Raw genomic sequence first — 21,649 nt, forward strand, 5'->3', positions numbered from 1 at the left:
CCTCCTGCCTAAGGCACCCTAGCACGAAGCTGCTGTAGCAAGAACTCCTTCCAGGGCTCCTCACCTGGCAGAAGTCCTCGGACGATGAACTTCCCAAGAAGGCCTCTGCTCTGCTGTGCTGGATCTATGATCCCAAGCCCTCCGTGTGAACAAGGAAGAGTGATGACCTGCCAAGCCACTTTGGCCCGGGCTATCTGAGTGTCACGCCCTGACCTAAGGAAGTTCCTCATCAACCTCTCTACCTTGCTGATACAAGAACTCAAGAAAATCCAGCAAGAAGTGATGTACCACATAGTAGCCAACAACACCTGGTTGGCCCCTACAACTCTGCCAACCAAAGAAAGTCGTGCGGAGCTCCAATGTAACAACTTCCTCCTGATAGATAAGAGGAGGGGAGCAATCTGCTGCTCGGGAGACAAGTCCAAACCAACCTGACAGCCCAAGTACCGAACTGCAGTCCCTGGGGGAATCCACCTGAAACCCTCACCTGGCATCCTATCGGGCACAGGAGCACTACCAACCGAGAAAGCCACTGTCTTTCTCCAGTTGATCAGTGTGCCAGATGCACAACAGAAGGTCTCAAGAGCCTGCTCACATCTGTGAAGGTTGGCCTCCTGGCCATCCAAGTACAAGGCTAAGTCGTCAGCAAACTCAGCGTCCAGTAGCTCATCTCCCCGAATAGGGAGTGCTAAGCCCCGTAAACCAACCTGCTGCATCACCAAAAACCTGCTCATCGCCTCAGCATAGAACAAAAAGAAGAAGGGGGCAAGAGGGCAGCCCTGTCTGACCGAACGTGTGAGCATGAAACGATCACCTCTACCTCCTAACAAAAGTACATGACTGTGTGCCCGTCTGTACAAAGCTGACACCCCTTTGATCTAAGCATTTGACAAGCCCATCCTGCGTAGAGTGCCCTCCAAAAAGTCCTAGTCAACTCTGTCGTCGTAGGCCTCCTCAAAATCGAGAAGAAGAATCACCAGATCCTCACCACGGAACCGCGCTAGGGCAGAAGCCTCCCAAAAAGTAAAGATGTTGTCAAGGATACTGCGCTCCTTGACAAAACCTGTCTGAGTCCCATGTATAAGGCTCTCTAGAAGTGGCTGGATCCTCAAACTCAGAGCCTTGGCAAGAATTTTGTAGGCTGAGTTAGGATGGTGATGGGGCGCCACTGACAAATCTCATATCAGGAGCCACTCTCCTTGGGATTGAGGTAGATCAGGCTCTCACTCATGCTGTCAGGCATCTCTCCTGTGTGCAAGATGTACTGAAAAGCACTACAGTGATCTGGGCCAAGCAAGTCCCAGTACTCCAAGAAAAAACTGGGAGTCAAGCCATCCTCACCTGGACAGCTACCACGGGAGAGTGCACTAAGAGCCACAAGGCAAGGCATTTGTGTCCACACCTGCTCCCAGCATGCATCCTGACGCTCTGACTGAGGCTCTGCAAACAGTAACTCACGGTAAAAGTCAGTAACAACTGCATGCATATCCTCTGGCTCAGAAGCAACTGACCCGTCGGGCCTCCTCAACTGACTGACCTTGGCATGTGTATGCCGAGGTCCCACTGCCTCGAAGAAAGCACCAGTCACTCTGTCACCCACCTGTGTCCACTGAGATGCCTGTCGATGGAAAGCAAACTCATGGCGCCGCTTCTCTGTGTTAACAAGCTCCTGGCGAGCCTGCTTTAACTTCTCTTAAGAGATTTTGAACAACGAGGTAGAGTCTGTTCCACTGGAAGAAGCAATAGTAGCACTTGGAGGTGTAGAGTGACCAAGAGGCACTGCAGTCGATGTCGGGTGACAGTTGGGGTAGGGTGCCCAAGAGGCACTGCAATGGACGTCGAGGTGATAGCGGTAGCAGGTTGTGGGTGAGCTGGAGATGGAAGAGAATGACGAGGGTACTACAGGTGGTGAGAAAAGTGTGGTAATCGTGGCAGGAGTATAGACGGGAGCAATAGGGAGAGGTGCCTGGGGGAGAGAGACCGGCCTCAATAACAGGGGTGGGTGTATCAAGAACAGCGGAGCTTCCGACAGCCTCTGGCACTATAGAGACGGGGACGGAGGTAGCAGAAGGACGTCATGGACGATGCATCACCCGAGTCTCGCTCTCTGAAAGTGGCAGAGGTCATAGTGTTTTTGCCTTATCTTTTACCACTTTGACTCTTTTCTTTTGTTTCTTCTTCTGATCATCTGTGCAAGAGACTTTCTTTTTGCTTGTGGTGGCAATGCTGCATCCTCATCCACTTCAAGAGGGTTGATGCGGATGTTTATCACCCAAGCCAACAGTGGCGTGGCAAAACATTGGAAGTTAGATTGAGGTGATTGCACTTGTGCTCTAAACCTTTTCGCCCTGGTTTGCAATGATGTAAAGAGGATCTGATGAAACCCACAAGGTATATTCTTGATTAGACAGTAAAGACCATCACATTGTGGGAATGTGGTAGATACTTCGCATTTCCCCTTTGATCCTTGAGCATCTCTCACTAAAAAATAATATCTGAATACTGCTAAGAGAGCTTTGTGATGCTGCACATTCGGATGATCGGGTTGGAACAATGCATTGCATGCCTGTATGGTATTAGTTTTGGAGAGCTTTGAATAAGACCTAGTACTCGGATGCAAGGAGGGAAAGTTGGTCATCCCCATTGCATGTCCTAGATGCACCGCTGTCAAAGTGTGTCCTCTGACTTTGGGAAAAATTTTCAGCATTTCATGCATCATGCCGACAGGTATGTCATCAGGAAGGACAACTTCAGCTAGCGATTTGACACCCAAGTTGTCCAATTGGTCCTGTGAGAGAACATCTATAAGAGATGGCTTGGGCTGCTACATGTGAAAATTGAGTGAAAACTTTGTTTTGTGTTTTGTTTTTTCAGGCCTTGCAACTTCATAACTGATCATGTGACTCATGACTTTCCTTTTCCCTTTTGGATCCTTCTCTTGTGCACTTCAGCTACCACTATCTGAGCCGGAGCTGGAATCTGCATCTGATGCCGAGGCCTTGTAACTTCCGTCAGATGGAGCACTGGACGTCATATCCGTGACCCCATGGCTGCTAGGTTCTGATTCCGCTTCAGTTTCATAATTAGCCTGCCTGTGTGGTTGAGGCCTTTTCCTCGGCAACAGTTTTTTGCTTCCTGCCATAGCCACTGATTGTGTGCAGAGAGGTGCAGAGAGCTGAGTTGATCGTGTAAAGCACTGCGAGCAGGGCCGAGGATGTAGATTGATTCTCAAGCGACAACAGAGAAAGAGAAAGACAGACGGATGAGGAAGATCCACTCCAGTGCCCCTTCAGACTCGTAAATCTCTAATCGCTACGCCTGTGCAAACAGAGCACACACGCCTGTAGTGACAACCCACGCTTGGATGGGGCGAGAGGGAAGAGATGAAAGTGGGTAAGGTTGAGGAGGGACGAGGAGTGTGTAGGGGATGGTTGGGTATAGGGGACGAGTAGCAAGGGGTTAGGGAGAGGAGCGAGCGGTTAGATATAGTGAGGGGGTCGAGGGTGGGTAGGGCTGGTTAGGGTGGGCGAGGGGTAGAAAGGGGGGCGGGGGTGGCTAGGGGGCGAGGGTGGGGGAGGGCTGGTGAGGGGGGGCGAGGTGTAGATAGGTGGGGGGGGAGGGTAGGTGAGGGGGGTCGAGGGGTGGTGAGGGGGCGAGGTGTAGATAGGGGAGCGAGCGGTAGATGGGGGGGCGAGGGCTGGTGGTGGGGGTCGAGGGGTGGGTAGGGGAGAGGGGGGGGGGGGGGGGGGGGGGGGGGGGGGGGGGGGGGGGGGGTGGGGGGGGGGGGGGGGGGGGGGGGGGGGGGGGGGGGGGGGGGGGGGGGGGGGGGGGGGGGGGGGGGGGGGGGGGGGGCGAGGGGTGGGTAGGGGGATGGTGAGGGGGGCGAGGGTGAGCAGATGACAATCCAATCTGTGAGTGAATTCAAATAATTAAAAAGAACAACCTGGATCATAACAGGACTCCAAAAACCGAATTATATCAATGAGATGAGAGGGAAATGGATGCACGCAGTAAAACAAGGAGAATTTTAAAGATAACACCGATTACAACTGAGATGAGAATTGACATTAGGAAGACTTGAGAAGAGGGAAAAATGAAAAGCCGGAGAGAGCTACGGACGGAACAGTCATACGGTTGCTGGTGGGAGGGATAACATCACCAGATTTCTAAAGAGTCAGGGCGAGTGATAGCACTTGATTCTAGATCCATTTACCAGTGGCAGGAGAGCACCTTGCAGAGTGACTAACTGAATAGCCCCCTGTGGAAAAATCTCTTGTACCATGAATGGCCCTTGCCAAGCTGGGACCAACTTCTTATCTTTTTTTAGATATTTAGCGCGATAGAGTAGCACCAGTGTCCCTTGCGTTATTTTCGGCTTTCTGGGATGGCGATCATGCCACACTTTGCGACAAAGTTGCTCGGCTTGTGGAGCATGTGAAGCTAACAACCTGCTTTTCTAACTTCGAGAGACGAGAGAGGTTTGCGGAAGCAATCCCCGCTGTGACGCGAATGCTTCCACTCTTGTTGAGCTTGAGTTGAACTCATATGGTGCGAGTGCTTCTATACCGAAAGCTAGCTGGAATGGGGTGTGGTTAGTGGTTGCTTTGAAGGAGGTGCGATAAGCCCAGACTGTGCAGAGGATAGCTTGAGCCCAAGAAGTTGGATGCAGGTGACAAGCTTTCTTGAGAAGCGCGATTAGCACTTTGTTAGTGCTCTCGGCTTGCCCATTTGCTCTAGGATAGTAAGAGCAAGATTTGCGATGAAAAATCTTGTAGTTCGTGAGGAGTGTGGAGATCAGGTCGTTGACGAAATGAGTACCTCAATCACTGCTGATTTCCAAAGTGCACCCAAACCTGCAAAAATTATTTTCATACAAAAACTTTGCAACAGTGGCGGTTGTACACAGTCGATAGTAGCCACCACCTCGGACCACTTTGTTGCATAATCTGTCGCTACCAGGAGATACTTACGATTGCCGGGTTGAGTAGGTGGAGCAATTGGACCAACAAAGTCCAGGCCCCATCGCTCAAAAGGCAACCACACCATAGATACTGCAGAGGGCGATAGGATTGCTTGCACATCGCTGACAGACATCACAAATCTTGACATGAGCAATAGCATCTCTGAATAAAAAGGGCCACCATAAGCCTGTCTGTAAGATTTTTTGCGCCGTGATATGACGAGGGTAATGGCCACCTGTAGGACCAGTGCGTGCATCTTCCAGAATGTGGTCTACTTCATGAGGGGAGAGGCACCTGCACAGCACACCATGTGGCCCATATTTGTAGAGCTGTCTGCCAATCAAAGAGAAGGGTCTAGACTTTAGCAAGAGTCTTCTTTTTTGCAAGGGAGAAGCATTCTCAGGATATAGGCCAGTAGAGAGCAGATGTAACACATCTCCATATCATTCCGGGGTCGTGTCGACCTTAAAGAGATGACTATCCGGAAAGTCATCATCAACCCCAGTATCTAGCTCACCTGTGTGTATGCGAGAGAGGTGGTCTCGCATGGAATTCCCCATGGAATGACAAAAGCTGTCTTTCCCTGGTCGTCAAGATGTATTCCTAACTTATTGTAGCCGTTGAACCCGTCCATGAAATTGTACAGTACATGCCCAGCGACATCTTCGAGGACTCTCTCAGTGAAAGGGGTCGGAAATCCATCCGGGATTGTCACCTTATTCAGAGCCCGGTAGTCAACGCAAACTCGAATTTTGTTGGACTGCTTCTTGGGAGCGATAACCATAGGGGACAACCATTCTGAGTGCTCCACTGGCACAATAATATCTGCTTCTTGCATTTTTTCTAACTCGACTTTGACTGCTTCTGCATACTTGGGGTTAAGCTTGTGAGCCGTCCTCTGACCGGCTTAGCCCCCTCAACCAGAGGGATTGTGTGGATTCCTAACTCTGCTGGGATCCCTTCCAAATCATGGTAAGACCAGGCAAACACATCCTCTAAAGAGTGCACGAAAGAGATTACCTGGTCGAGTAGCACGGGGTGATCCCATAACAAAGCGGCTACCAGGATGGCGGTTGTCAGGGTCGCCTAGGTTGACTTCTCTGACGGGGTCAAGCGGTGTAGTTGGCGAGGATGCATCAGGAAGAGAAGACCTTGCCGCCTCTGTAAGCTTCTGATTATCATGAGCTAGCGTCTGATCGATATTGAAATCGGCACACTCTTCTTGTAACCATCCCTGTGGAAGCTCGTCGAAGGGAAGTTCATCTGGTACATAGGATAGCTTGGCCTGGGGCAGGGTATCAGGCATAGGTGAGGCTGAGGGTGTGGCATGGGTCAACTCTTGTAAAGGAGATTTCTTGCCCCTTTGATGGTCTTTGATAGGCTCACCAAGTCCAAAGGCTTCTACTGAGGGGCCAGCTGAGCTATCAACCTCTGGGAGCAATGGAGTCGGTGCGCTGGGCTCAGACAGTGTAGCAACATTGGAAGATGGTGTGTCCTCTAGCAAGGCTTGAATGGAGAAAAAGGGTGAAGAACTAAGTTGAATCAGCCCTGATTGGGCAAGGTTACACTTGCGGTGCTCGCTGCTGCTGCTTCGCACGCCATCCCCCCCCCCGTGCTGCCGGCTGCCCTTGCTGCCTGCCCGTCTCTGCCGCCCACTGCCTGCCCCGCGCTGCCTTCCTGCCACTGCCGCCCCAGTCACCCCCTCCTGCTGCCGCCAGCGCTCCCATTTGCCTCAGCCCGCTGCCCCCCCCCCCCCCCCCCCCTTGCTCGCCCTCCTGGTTTCCTCCCCGACAGCCCTGCAACTCGGCCCATTCAGTTTCATTCTTGGGGCTTTCTGCGTCGGATTGCAACATCCTTCCATCGACATCTTCTTACGACACAGCAGTAGACACAGATGGAGGCTCCAGCTTCGCCACAGAGGGACTCGCCAGAAGCCCCCTCGCCCGACCCCGCTGAGCCCACCATTCGACTTACTCTCTCGCCGACAAAGCAAGCGAGACTTGCCGCAGAGGTAGAGCGATTGCAGGCGATTTCGGTCATTTGCAAGATTCTCGGCACCCGACCTAGCAGAGGAGAGTTGCGAGACCTTCTTTAGTCCCGCCTTCTCGCAGAGGTGGGCAAGATCTTGGATGTCCAGATTCTCGGACGGGGTTACTATTAGATCGAGTTTGAGACCTCCGAGATGGCGTCCAAGGTCATAGTTATGAGTCCACTGGCCATTCGAGCATCACGCGCCCACTTTTGACAGGGGCGACATGGTTTTGACCCGGCCTCGGATGTTCTAGAAGAGGAGGCAGACATCCCCATCTCAGTCTGCTTTTCGGGTTTACGGAGGGAGTACTTACCACTTCTTTCTAGGATCGGTTCCGCCATTGGAACTGTCCTGGAGACACCTCGTACGGCAGCGTCAGTAGCTACCAAGGCAGTAGACATCCCCTCAATTCGAGTTTTGGTCAGAGATACCCACACGCTCCCGAAGGTTATCCTTCTTCCTCGGGTGAGTGGGGATTGGTTTAGACAGAGTGTGGAGTACCAAACCAGTGCTTCATTTGCCGACAGATGGGCCATCTAGCGAAGGCCTGTCCACGGACAAGCCGAGACCTGCACCGCAGCCTTAGCCCCAGCCTGCCAGGGCTGGCCCGCAGCCACAGCTAGCAGCACAACGCACACATGCAGAGCCACCCTCCGAGCCTGGGGCTCCAACAAAGGAGGGGTGGCAGCAGGCCCGTGGCCGATGACGCCAGGGGCCACAACGTCAACCTGGCACTCAGAGTGGCCCTCAGGTGCCTACTCAGCAGCAGTGGGTTCCCACGGGGAATCGCTTTGGTCCTCTTGAGCAGGAGGAGATCCCTGCGCCAGCCCCCACCTCCGCTTCACCCTCAACAGCTGCTCCCCCCCCCCCCCCCAGAGTTCCCCCCCTCCCCCTCATTCCCCCCCCCCGCCCTCTGCTCCTGTCGCCTCTCCACCTCGCCCCTTTACCTCTGTCGCCCCATCCCGCTCCTCTTCTCCTCCACTCCGCCCTGCTCCTTCTCCCCCCCTACGGGTTCCCTCGTTTTCTCGGCGATTCCGCAGTAGACCATGAGGCAACCTGCTTCAGGGTCCATGTTTTGTTCCTCGCCCTCTGTGGTAGGGCCGAGACAGAGTGGTCCCTCGACTCAGTGTGGGATGGTTGCATACACAGGTCCCAGAGTTCTCTCACCACATGGGAGAACTTAGAGTTACAGATATGCTGCAGAACTTAGAGTTACAGATATGCTGCAGACTTTGTGGCCATTCGCCAAGTTTGCGGTGACACCCCCAGACTCAGCAGGATGTAGGCACATTGTGGTGTACTTCTTTGCTGATACGCAGTGTTTGCCTTGCTATGTATACATTCATGAGGACTCCTGGACAGAGGAGGTTGCTTTACACACAGCTCGCTCTGCTTGGGCTTAGGCTAGGCACTCACTGCAGTCACGCCTATCTAGGACGCTCGGATGCGGATTACTCCCCATCCAAGCCAGCCTCGAAGATAGCCCGTCTTGCTGCTGTGGCAGCATCTGTTCTCTCTCGCTCCCCATGAGTCTCATGCAACATGCAGGGACTACGTGGGCCCCAGTTTCAGCGACAACGGGGCCGATTGCGTCAGGAGCTTCAGCGTTGCCTTGTGGGAGGAGAGATTGATCTCCTTATGCTTCAGGAGCACCATCTGTGTGAGAGCCGCATTCGGTGATGTGGTGAGATTTTGCGTGGACGATTTGATACCTTTTGGTCAGCTGCTTTTGGACCTGGAGGCATCCAGGGTGGGGTATGTATGACTATTGCGGACTCATTGCAGCAGGCCATTGTGGGCAGAGGGATTATTGTGCCAGGCAAGGCTCAGTGGATTACTATGCAGGTTCAGGGTGGCCTTGTGGGCTTCCTGAACATCTATGCGCCCAATGTAGCGAGTGCTCGTGCAGATTGTTGAGACTTTGCCGCAGGCCGATCATTGGTGTATAGGAGGGGACATCAACATGTTGGAGGACCCCTCTGACACGATTGATGGCAGCCATGCTACTATGCATGGAGTCGAGTTGGCAGCTTGGGAGAGGCTATGTATGACTTTGAGGGTCTCGGATACATGGCAACACTCTGGTTTTGTGAGGTCCCCAGACAGTCTCGCCTTCTCTAGATCGGACCGCAGATTGGGAGGAGTGAATCTATCGCGGATAGATCGCTTCTACACTAGTGACCACTTCAGTGACTTGGGGGGATCAGTGGGCATCCTGGCAGGGACATCCTTCTCGGACCATGCACCAGTGATCCTCATAGTGGCAGACAGGCAGAGGAGTGGGAGCACGATGCTTCGCATCCCAGAGAAGGTCTTGTTGGACTCAGCACTCAGAGAGAGGGTAGAGGCTCTCTGGACAGAGGGCATGGACAGCCAGTTTTTACCTGCAGACAGAGTGGCCTCAGGCCTAGCTCAGCTTAGCCACTTTTTTCTTCAGGAGTCTCTGGCTCACCGGGCTGCAGCGACAGAGGCGGAACAGCGTCTCAGACGAGGGATTGCTTCACTACTGAGGATGCAGGAGCAGCATTCAGACAATCCATGGGGGGAGCAGTAGTTACAGCAGACTCGACAGGAGCTTGCTAGCACAGAGGAGAGGCGTCGTGAGTTTGCCTTTCACCGACAGGCATCTCAGTGGACTCAGGTGGGTGACAGAGTGACTGGTGTTTTTTTTGAGACGGTGGGACCTCGGCACTCGCATGCCAAGGTCATTCAGTTGAGGAGGCCCCATGGGTCAGTTGCTTGTGAGCCCGAGGATATGCGTGCAGTTGCTATTGACTTTTACCGTGAGTTACTGTCGGCTGAGCCTCAGTCAGAGCGGCAGGATGCATGCAAGGAGTAGGTTTGGGCACAGATGCCATGTCTTGTGACAGAGGAGATGCGCCAGAGGCTAGAGATGCCACTTCAGCTTGAGGAGCTGCACACGGCTCTTAGGGCCCTCCCTCGTGGTAGCTGTCCAGGTGAGGATGGGTTGACTCCCAACTTTTCTTGGAGTACTGGGACCTGCTTGGCCCAGATCTTTGTAGTGCTTTTCAGTACATTTTGCACAAGGGAGTGATGCCTAACAGCATGAGTGCGGGCCTGATCTACCTCATTCCCAAGGAGGGTGGCTCCTTGGATGAGATTCGACAGTGGAGCTCCATCATCATCCTCAACTCAGACTACAAAATTCTTGCCAAGGCTGTGAGTTTGAGGATTCAGCCACTTTTACAGAGCCTTATACATGGGACTCAGACAGGTTTTGTCAAGGAACCCAGTATCCTTGACAACATCTTTACTTTCTGGGAGGCTTCTGGCCTGGCACGGCTCCGTGGTGAGAACCTTGTGATTCTTCTTCTTGATTTTGAGAAGGCATACGACATAATTGACTGGGACTTTCTAGAGGGCACTCTACACAGGATGGGCTTCTCAGATGCTTGAATCAGAGGGGTGTCAACTTTGTACAGGCAGGCTCACAGTCAGGTGCTTTTGGAAGCAGGGAGAGGTGAGCGCTTCATGCTCACACGCTCGGTCAGACAGGGTTGTCCTCTTGCCCCGTTTCCCTTTCTGTTCTATGCGGAGGCGATGAGCACATTTTTGGTGTCACAGCAGGTTGGTCTTTGGGGCTTAGCACTCCCTATTCGGGACGCTAAGTTTGCCGACGACTCAGCCTTGTACTTAGACGGCGAGGAGGCCAATCTTCCCAGATGTGAGAGAGCTTTGGAGACCTTCTGTTGTGCATCAGGCGCACTGATCAACTGGAGAAAGACAGTGGCTTTCTCGGTTGGTAGTGCTCATGTGCCAGATTGGATGCCAAGAGAGGGTTTCAAGTGGATTCCCCCCAGGGACTGCAGTTCGGTACATAGGTTGTCAGGTTGGTTTGGACTTGTCTCCCAAGCAGCAGATTGCTCCACTAATCCTGTCCATCAGGAGAAAGCTGTTACATTGGAGCTCAGCACGATTTTCGCTGGCTCGTAGAGTAATAGTTTCCAACCAGATGCTGTTGGCGACTATGTGGTACATCACTTCCTGCTAGATCTTCTCGAGTTCTTGTATCAGCGAGGTAGAGAGGCTGATAAGGAACTTTCTTTGGTCAGGACGTGACACTCAGATAGCCAGAGCCAAGGTGGCTTGGTCGGTCATCACGCTTCCTTGTTCTCAAGGAGGGCTTGGGATCATTGATCCAGCATAGCAGGACAGAGCCCTTCTTGGGAAGTTCATAGTCAGAGGACTTCCTCCACGTGAGGAGCCTTGGAAGGAGTTCTTGCTGCAGAGGCTTCGTGCCAGGTGCCTCAGTCAGGAGGCCCTTGGCAACCTTCGACCAGATGGATCTTTACAGAGATGCGCCGAGTTGGTTTGAGCAGGAGACTGGAGGACCGCTTCGCTGTGAGTTTGCTTCGATCTTGGGAGCTCTTCAGGCGTGGCTTGGAGAAGAGACAGCCGACGTGCACGGAGGAGCGCCTACGGCAACCCCTCGTCTGGAACCCCATGGTTAGCACTCAGAGAGGCCACTTGGTTGATAGCCGACCTCATGTTTCCTAGGGTCCCATGGCAGCAGGTCCAACGCGCTCTCTAGGTGACTGGCTAGAGCTCACAGGTTTGTCAGAGGAGGTGTAGGGTTTCCAGCTACAGGGCATGAGAGGGGTGCAGAGCATCTGTCAGGACATCTCAGAGTCAGTTCCAGCTAAGTGGCTCACGCCTCTCGAGCCAGCAGCACCCCGGTGGATGGGAGCCTTCACACGACTGGAGGTTCTCATTTCAGTAGGGGCCTGGTCAGAGACTGTACCAGCTCTGTTCTTCGAGCTTCAGGGTGGGGGACGATTACAGCGAGTTGCAGTAGAGGCCCCGCAGGTAGCAGAGTGCTGTTTCCAAAGGATCCGAGTTGTGGGCATCTGTGCGAGGACTTGCGTCATAGACCCTGACCTAGCAGCTCTTGAGACTGGACACTGGAGGCTATGGGCTTGGGAGTGTTGTCCATTGGCACGAGTACAGTGGGATCCTGGTGAGTGGCTATGGAGGGACCCCTTCTCTTCAGCAGACCACCCAGGAGTCCCCTTCTTTGAGTACACTATTCGGCTTGGACGTCATTGGTAGGAGGAGGGCCTCACAGTCGAGTTCTTGGCAGCCTTTTGGCAGAGGTTGTGGGACTCCAGACAGCCAAGGCGCGTCACTTTGTTTCAGTGGCTGGTTGCACACAGAGCTACAGCAGTAGGGAGCTGGCTTGTGCATAGTGGTCGCTCGGCCGCATGTGCAGCTTGTGACCAACTTGTGGAGAGTCAGTGTCACTGTCTTTGTTACTGTCCTTTCGCACAGCAGGTGTGGCTTAGAGTTCTTCGGTTGATGCCTGCTCTTTCCATGGCTCGACAGTACACTTGGGGAGCAGCAGCTTGGTCCACTCTCACGGGCCCGGCACTTCAGTTTGAGCTATCTTCCACCAGCAGGATGATAGTGATACAGGGGGGGCGACCTACACTCCAACCTGCTACAGAGCTTACCCCACAGGAGTGGTGCAGTGAGAGAGAGGAGTGTTGGGAGCTCATCAGTGGCCTGACACTTTTGTTCATCTGGCGAGCCCGCTGTTTCCGCATTTTTGAGGCTCGCTCTATGCCACCAGCAGAGACTGTTCGTGACCATACTCTCATAGGACAGCTTGAGGGACTACAGGGCAGCTCCGACTGCATGCGGGCGCGCCACGAGGCTTTCCTTTGACTTTGGCGCCCTGGGCCTTTCTACACCATTGTCCAGGGTGTGCTCAGATGGCACTACCAACCACCTGTGTGGCTCTTCCCTCCTCCCATCTCTTGATTTAGCCTCATTGTATATATGTTGTTCTTTCATTGGGAGAGTCTCCCCACCATGTTTGTTGTAGCCCTCTCTTGCAGAGGTGGTTGTAGCCCTACGGGCAGTTTTCATTAACTAATAGAAGGATCTTTTTCTCGGGGGAAAAAAAAAAAGGCTTGAATGGAGACCACATAGCAAGGCATGGAGTGGGTAGCCTCCAACCACTCTAGCAAGTCTTGTTCTGGTCCATCCGGTGGAGTACGCTGGTTCAGTTGGGGAGTCGAGACTCCATTGATAGAGAAGTATGATTCACCACTGGATCCATTCCCCCTTCAAGGCGGGATAGGTTTCATTGGATAGCCCGGGCTACGTATCCACATTGAATCAATTCCCCAATGATGTAATGTCTTCCAATGAGTAATGGAAATCCGTCTTCAATCTAAGGAAGGCGAACCACAACAAAATCTAGGCTGAATGTGAAGTCCTGTACTTGCAGAGGGACCTTGTCTACTATTCCTACAGGGTAGACAATTCTCTGGTCTGCCAAAGTCACTATAAAGGGAGCGGGCCGGGTAGGCTGGAGACCCAATGCCATCATAGTGAATTCGGGCATTAAGTTGATACCCGACCCACATCCACTATGACACCGGAGAAGTCGCGTCCTAGAATACACGCAGTGAGACGAGGACTTCTGTAATCAATGAGCGGAGCAGAGGAAAATGAAATCATGTAGGACTCCAAGGGCTGCATTGGTAGGTGCCCGCCTCTAGGCCCTGCACCAGGATACAAAGATTGAATGATGGAAAGGGTGTCGCTTCGAAAATTTGCATCAAGTCGAAGCATGTCGTACAAGAACACTTTCTGAAAGGTGTTTTCTCAAGATAGTCTCTACTGTAAGCTTCTCTTTTTTTTTTTTTTGAAAAATCAGGGCTGTATATTACTGAGTACAATATAATCCCCAGCGGATGCCAAAAAAGCCTATCACGTGGGGTGTACAAGCTAAATGTAAGGGTGATAGCCACTATAGTGACAACTCTACTAGTACAATCTCATGGTGGTCTATATGATGAGTGGAGGAGAAACCACTGAGGAGGTGCATAATGCCATGTAATCTGTCCACCTGTAAGTGTGAAGAAGAGTGGAGTTCGAGCCCAACGCCGAAGGAAGTCAAATCGACGAGCCTCGGCTGCTCTAGATGTACCTGAGGAAGAATCCCACTGCCAAAGGAGGGTGTGAATGATGTCCAGCCAAATGCCAGTGAGGGTATCCGGAAGGAGCTGTGGAGCCGCACTAAGAATGTGAAGAGTCAAGACAACGAGCTCTCCAAACATTCCATAGTGCAATGCTAGTGATAACTGAGAAGATTTCATCACGCGTCTGAGGATCCCCCTGCCAAGCAATCTGTGGTAACATAGCCAAAGTCCCTCGCCGATAACCAGTCGAGGTAAGCATAAGAGTTGGATCTGTGTCTCAGCCCTCGTAGAAAAGATGCGGTCCGGGCATCAGCATCAACCAGGAGACAGATCCCCAAGTGAGAAATCCATGCTGTACACCAGCTCTGCTAAGTAAAGAGCAAACTGCTAGCCACACTACATGAGAAGACGAGCAGGACCAAAGACAGTGTGCAGGTGAATCAGGGAGTCGCAAAGGATAGCGAGTACATAACGGATCATGACCCATAGAAGCTAGCCAAGTCCCAACTGGAAGTCCTGCATGTGCAATCATCCACATGAAAAAAGAAATACGACGAGCCACATGTAAATCCCAGATGGTTGACCAAAACTGCTGTAGATAGGCATGGGAGAGACCTGAATGTAACCAGAAACGCATACGAGTGGGCTGCTCTGTCTGCTGTCTCATCAATGCGAATCTTCCAATTCTGACAGTGTACTCAAAGAACGATACATGTGCATCCGTGGGGTTAGGGTGAGGCCAATGCCACTCTCCTGGGTCCCAATAAAGCTGAGATAGGGTACGACCCTCCCAAACCCAAAGCCTCCAAAGTGTGGCATGAGCGGAAGTGAAACGGGGGTCAACACAACGACGTTTCCCGCGAGAGCCAACTACTCGTATGGCCTCCCATCGAGCGCCGCTGTAGAGAAGGTGCGGAGAGGTGGTAGCATATGTCAATCTAGCATGCATCCCCGGAGAGTAGTCAGTCTCAACTGTGAACAGCATGGTGTCAAAGCGAACTAATAAGAGAGTGCTCTGAGCAAAGAGGCCTTCCCAGCCACAATGTGGAGGCATCTGAACCGTGCCTCGCATGACTGCGTCCCAGTGTGAAGGAATGGCGGAGTCAATCTCAAGCAGTCTGTCTGTTACCCCGCGACCAATGTCATAATGTTCTGCCACAAAATCTGCATCCAGCATACGTGTCTCATGAAACAACCGCATAGAGGTAGCAGGGCCAGTGTCCCAAGCAGCCCAATCAATGTGAGTCCTCTCCCCAAGCTGACGGGGTGGATTAACTGAAGAATCAAGAACTGCATCATTCCAAATGAGAGGTTGGCGTTCAATCTCTTCACGCCATGAGGGAGGTGAGCGTATGATAGCTCGCCGCATGGATACACAAATCTGAAGGAGTAAGCGGATGAAGGGTGAGAGAGTGCTGGTGCACAAGGGGGCATCCGTAAAGAGAAAACGATACCCTGTTTGCCAAGTATGGCCATCTCTAGTGCCGAGACGTGGAGTCGCTGTGGAAAGAGCGGCCTGAAGAAGCATCTTCCATGGTTCTTGGCCGGGAAAGAGACCCCGAACAATAAGCTTGGTAAGAAGGGCGCGGCTCTGTAATTCTTGATCAATAATGCCAAGGCCGCCTGCTGACCTAGGACGAATAATCGTGGACCAGCGAACTCGAGCACGAGTATCAGTAGTCCCATTTGTGCCACTCCATAAAAAGTTCCGCACGAGTCTGCGTAGCTGAGCTATCACACCAAAATGTAGCATCCAACAGGAGGCAGTATACCATACTGTAGCCAGAATGACCTGGTTGGCGACCAATGCACGGCCAGCCAACGACAGATGACGTGAATACCAATGACATAGCTTCCTACGAATAGACTGTAGTACGGGTGCAAACTGCTGCTGTGAGGAAACATCTAATCCAACCTGAAAGCCAAGATTTCTGCATGTCTGACCCGGCTGCGGCCATGTGAAACCATCAGTCACCCCCCAAGTAGGTATGTCATCACTGCCAACCAGTAACCCATAGGACTTATGCCAGTTAATGTGTGCACCACTGGCCATGCAAAAAACCTCCAAGGCCTCCCGCATGGCATCAAGAGCTGCTAGCAAATAGCGCAACATCAGCATAGTGTCATCAGCAAACTCCTGATCGATAAGGTCCGGAGCTGAAGGTACTGGCATAGTCAAGCCACGAAATGCAGGACTCTGCGCTCGAAGAAAGTCGGACATAGTCTCTCCTACAAAAAGATACAGATATGCTGCTAAAGGACATCCCTGACGGACAGATAGAGAGAGCTCGAAACTGCGATTTACACGACCACCAATAGTAATAGCACTACTGGCAGTCCTTAAGAGAGCGGAAATGCCTAAGATCCATGACGAAGGGAAACCCATCCTGGCTAATGATCCTTCAAGAAACTCCCACTCAACACGATCGTATGCTTTCTCGAAGTCGAGGATGAAAAAAGCGAGAGGTTCAGAAGATGATCTGGCCCACTCTACTGCCTCATAAAAAGTGAAGATATTATCCAGTATGCATCGATCCATGACAAAGCCTGTTTGAGAAGTATGAATAATATCTGGTAAGAACGGTCGCAGGCGATGGCTGATCAGTAACGCTAATATCTTATAGACCGAAGGGAGTAGGGTAATAGGTCTCCACTGACGGAGCTGTGTGGTGTCACCCTTTTTCGGAATAAGAGATATGAGACCTGAACAAAGATCCGGATGCATATATCCTGATGCAAAGATATCCTGACAACCACGAAGCATTGGTATTTGCAATACATCCCAATAGGTCAAAAAGAAAGCTCGAGTGAGGCCATCCTCGCCTAGACAGGAAGAGGGGTCTAGACTCTCGATAGCAACATAAAGCTCTGCAAGTGTGAATGGAGCCAACAAGATCTCTGCCATAGTGTCTATACAACGACGTCGGGTGTGATGCCATATCTGCTCACGGGCATGTGAAACCTCAGTAGTGCATACATCAGCAGTGAACAATGCCTCAAAATAATCTACAGACATATCAAGAATAACATCAGGATGCATATGAAGTGTTCCCTGAGCATCGCACAAAGTCCGAAGGGTGGTGCCAGAAGGGCGCTCTTTATGCGCAGCGAAGAAGTCCTTATTCATTCGATCTACTTTAGCTATCCAGTGAGATATTGAAGCATGATGAGTGAACTCAGACCCAGCCTCCTGTACGCGACGAATTTCCTCTGTGAGCTCTGTCTGTCTAGTAGCGAGATAAGCATCCTGAGGCCATTCTTCAAGCAAGCGCTGTGTGGAACCAAGAGGAATGTGGAGATCAGATTCGCGTACTCTCAACTGACGATGAATAGTAGCAGTTTGATCACGGCAATAAATACTAGACTGAGTAATGCAATGGGCAAGGAACTCTCCAGGGGGACCACAATAAGAAGCACCCGTAGACCACAAGTCACGAATCTGCTGCTGCAAAACTTCAGTGGTGAGAACACTGTCAGGGATGCGGCAGCCTCGTCTCTGTGCAAAGGATCTAGCAAAAGAGATAAACAATGAGATGGGTAAATGATCTGAGAGGCTGGTCCCTCGCCAAATAGTGGTAAATCCACCCAGACCTACTGCCCAAGGGCCAATGTAAAAACGATCAAGTCGCTCTAATAATCTTCCCTGCTGTCTCTGAAACCCCACGAGTAATGAAGTGTAGCAGGGTGGTGACCAAAAGATAGTATGTGCCAGGCGTCTACACCTTGAATAGAGCGTACCTTTGCAATAATGATTTTTGGCAAGAGCAACAATTTTGATGTCATTCTAGGGAGACCATTTATGTGTCAACTTAAAATGGTACAAGATTGGCTCTATGAACCTATCTACTTGAGGCATAAAGTGTTTATGACAAGGATTAGTGTGAAAGACCATAGCTACCGAGATGTTAGTCAAACTCTTGTAGAGGAATTTAACTCAATAGTAGTCAATGAGAAAGAGATACATGCATGGTTGCAATCAGAAGCATATATTTGGATGTGTGGAGATTCCAACTATGAGAGTAAAGGGTCCCTCCAAACACACTCTACAGGATCCCATTGAACTCGTGCCAGTGGACAGCACTCCCAAGCCCACAGTCTCCAATGTCCAATCTCAAGAGCTGCTGGGTCAGGATCGATGACACAAGTCCTCCCATAGATGCCCACCACTCAGATCCTCTGAAAGCAGTACTCTGCCACCTGCGGGGCCTCTACTGCAACTCGCTGTAAGCGTCCCTCACCCTGTAGCTCGAAGAAAAGGGATGGAGCAGTCTCTGAGCAAGCCCGGACTGAGATGAGAACCTCCAGACGTGTGAAGGCTCCCATCCACCTAGGTGCTACTGGCTCAAGCGGTGTGAGCCACTCAGCTGGAACTGCCTCTGAAATGTCCTGGCACATGCTTTGCACCCCTCTCATGCCCTGTAGAGTTGGACACCCTGCACCTCCTCTGACAAGCCTGAAAACTCTAACCAGTCACCTAAAGAGCGCGTTGGACCAGCTGCCATGGGACCCCAGGAAACATGAGGCCGACTACCAACCAAGTGGCCTCTCTGAGTGCTAACCATGGGGTTCCAAACAAGGGGCTATCATAGGTGCTCGTCCGTGCAAGTAGACTATCGCTGCTCCAGGCCTCGCTGCAAGTGCTCGCAAGATCAAAGCAAACTCATAGCGAAGCGGTCCTCCAGTCTCCTGCTCAAACCAACTCTGTGCATCTCTGTAAAGATCCATCTGGTCGAAGGTCACCACGGGCCTCCAGCTTGAGGCACCCTAGCACGAAGCCGCTGTAGCTTGCTTCAGTCTTGGGAGCATCTGCAAAGTGGCCTTCAGCAGCACCCAACCCACGTGCATTGAGCAACGCTTAAGACGGCCACTTACATGAAACCCTTTGGTCAGCAGACAACAAGGTCACATGGTTGGTAGCTGACCTCATGTCTCTTGGGGCCCCATGGCAAAGGTTCCGGCCCGCACTTTTGGGGACTGGCTCCAGTTTACAACCCTTCTTTGAGGAGGTTTAGAGCCATTAGCTACGAGACATGAGGGGGGTGTAGAGCATGTGTCAGGATATTGTAGAGCCACTTACATGAAACCCTTTGGTCAGCAGAAAACAAGGTCACATGGTTGGTAGCCGACCGCATGTCTCTTGGGGCCCCATGGCAGAGGATCCAGCCCGCACTTTTGGGGACTGGCTACAATTTACAACCCTGCTTGAGGAGGTTCAGATCCGTTAGCTACGAGGCACGAGGGGGGTGTAGAGCATGTGTCAGGATATTGTAGAGGCTATACCAACATAGTGGCACACCCCTCTTGAGCTGGCGGCTCCCAGTTGGATGGGGGCTTTCACTCGGCTCGAGGTACTCATTGCAGTTCGGGCTTGCTCAGACGTAGAGTTATGCATGTTCTTCGAGGCTGAGAGAGAGGGTCGCCTCCACAAAGTCACTATTGAGGCACCAAAGGTGGCCGAGTGCTGCGGATCCAAGTTCTCGGCATCAGTTGGAGGACTTGTCTACTAGACCCAGAAGTCACGACACTGGCGATTATAGGCGTGAGAGCCGCCCCCTGGTGCGAGTGCAGTGAGACCCAGGGCAGTGGTTTTGGCGCTTTTACTCACCCACGGACTCCTTTTTTCCAGTACACAGCACAGTTGGGATGGCACATACTGACAGCGAGGAGAGACTTCGTCCTTCTACAGCGGACCATTGGCAGGAAGGGGATCTCACGACCGAGTTCTTGGCAGACTTTTTGGGGCGCTTGTAGGACAATAGGCAGCCGAGGAGAGTCACTATGTTCCATTGGCTAGTTGCCTATCGGGCTACTGCAGTTGGGATATGGTTTATGCAAAGCGGTCACTCTGCTGCATGTACAGCCTATGACCATACACTTGAGACACATCACCACTTTCTGTGGGACTGCTTCATGGCCCAACACATTTGGCTTCAGATTCTTCTACTAATGCCTGCACCTTCGACAACTAGCCGGTACAAGTGGGGTGTTGCACCTTGGTCCACCCTTACAGGCCCAACACTTCGTTTCGACTCTGGAGACAGCTTCAGTCAGCTCGATCATTGTGATTCAAGAGGACCGGCCCAGACTCCAGCCTACCACAAAGCTTGTACCTCAAGAATGAAGTAGAGATAGAGATAGTTGTTGGGAACTCCTCTGCAGCCTGACACTATGGCTCATTTGGAAAGCCTGATGCTTCTGCATCTTTGAGGCTCGACCCATCCCACCGGCGGAGACCGTACAAGACATCTGACTGGAGCTTATTCATACATTCAGGGGACAGTTTGAGAGGCTTCGGATAGCTCCGATTGCATGCGGGAGCGCTGCGAGGCCTTCTTGCAACTTTGACGACCAGGGCATTTCTTCACCATAGGTCATGGGGCACCTAGATGGCACTACCTTCCACTGGTGTGGTTGTTTCCTCCTCCCATATCTTGATTTAGCCATCATTGTACATATCTTTTTTTTTCATTAGGAGAATCTCCTACCTTTTGATGTAGCCTCCTTAGTAGGGGCAGCTTGTGCCCATTGGACAGGTTTTTTAGCTAATCGAAGGATCTTTTTCTTCTAGAAAAAAAGTCCCCATAAAAAGCCTGTGTGCAAGAAAGAGTAGCGATCTTTGCCTCACAAGACATGCCATTCTCTTGACGTAAAACCTTCTTGTTACACAAAAATGCTATCTTCAGTTTGAACATAGTAAAAATTTCTTACCTGCAAAAAATATTCATGACGCTGGATCAAATCCAGATACTTATTTTCAAGTTTTTGAATTCCATTCGCCTGAAAGTCTTGCAAGTCCTGTACCTCAACCTCCATGCATTGCATCTACAATAAATGGTAGCACAAAACAGTTCGAATGGCAATAAATTACAGAGTGTTTGTGTGGACATGAAGTCTCACCTTTCCAGATAAAACCAGTAACCGTTCCATGACAATATTCTTAGAATGTTCCAATCGTGCTTGGGCATTATCAAGCTGTACGTTTAGTTGTTTGAATTTATCAATCTGCATAAGAAGCTTATTGTTAAGGGCCCTCAAAAATCTGGAAAAAATATGCCCGGAATGAACCTCGTAACCACTCCAGTAATACCCTAAGCCACAACGTACCTCTTGAGAAATGCATGCAATTCGGTCATTTTCTGCAGCTCTTGCATCTTTTTTCAATTTCTCAAGGTTTTCCTCATAATGTTGTCGTGCATGGTTCTCCTCTATCAAACTTTTAGTGATATCACGACAAAGATCCTATATCATATCATCAAACCCAGTACTTAATGTGCATTCTTTCAAAGCTGACAGCTCCAAAAACTGGAAGAGTTTATAGACATAAACATAGACCGCATCAGCTTTTCATAGCTTTTCACGCGCAATCTTGCTATAAATCCTGTATACAGGTAGTTCATTAAAGTAGCTATCTAAGTACTAACCTGAAGCTTTTTACTTTTCTCATCAATGGACTTTCTGAATTTGTCTTCCTGAAAAAGATTAATTTGAAGCAATTGTTATTTCCGGGAAATTCTACTCAAGATATCACATTCAAAAATATCCAAAAATCTACTCAAGATATCACATTCAAAATTCTACTCAAGATATCACATTCAAAATTTTACTCAAGATATCACATTCAATCTGAAAATCTCACCTTGTGAGAAAAGTAACATCATCACAATTATTTTGTTTCTCTTAACATGAACGGGACATGAACATTGAAT

General features: G+C 51.1%; 1 protein-coding gene across 9 annotated transcripts in view; it reads right to left on the reverse strand.

Annotated features, from left to right (window-relative positions):
• Positions 1–21,649, reverse strand: part of LOC147443073 (uncharacterized) — a 224,755-nt gene that overhangs the window by 96,958 nt on the left and 106,148 nt on the right. For all 9 annotated transcript variants that reach the window (XR_015190226.1, XR_015190227.1, XR_015190228.1 and 6 more), the window contains 4 exons: positions 21,365–21,412; positions 21,048–21,182; positions 20,841–20,945; positions 20,652–20,765 (listed from right to left, as the gene is read on the reverse strand). Coding sequence is in view for 4 of the 9 variants with exons in the window: in XM_086529008.1 (XP_086385134.1) it covers positions 20,652–20,765; positions 20,841–20,945; positions 21,048–21,182; positions 21,365–21,412 (402 nt within the window). In the remaining 5 variants the exon portion in view is untranslated. The remainder of the gene's footprint in view (positions 1–20,651; positions 20,766–20,840; positions 20,946–21,047; positions 21,183–21,364; positions 21,413–21,649) is intronic.

The sequence above is a fragment of the Adiantum capillus-veneris genome, chromosome 14, assembly GCF_014529385.1.
Source record: "Adiantum capillus-veneris isolate H3 chromosome 14, ASM1452938v2, whole genome shotgun sequence".
Classification (NCBI taxonomy): domain Eukaryota; kingdom Viridiplantae; phylum Streptophyta; class Polypodiopsida; order Polypodiales; family Pteridaceae; genus Adiantum; species Adiantum capillus-veneris.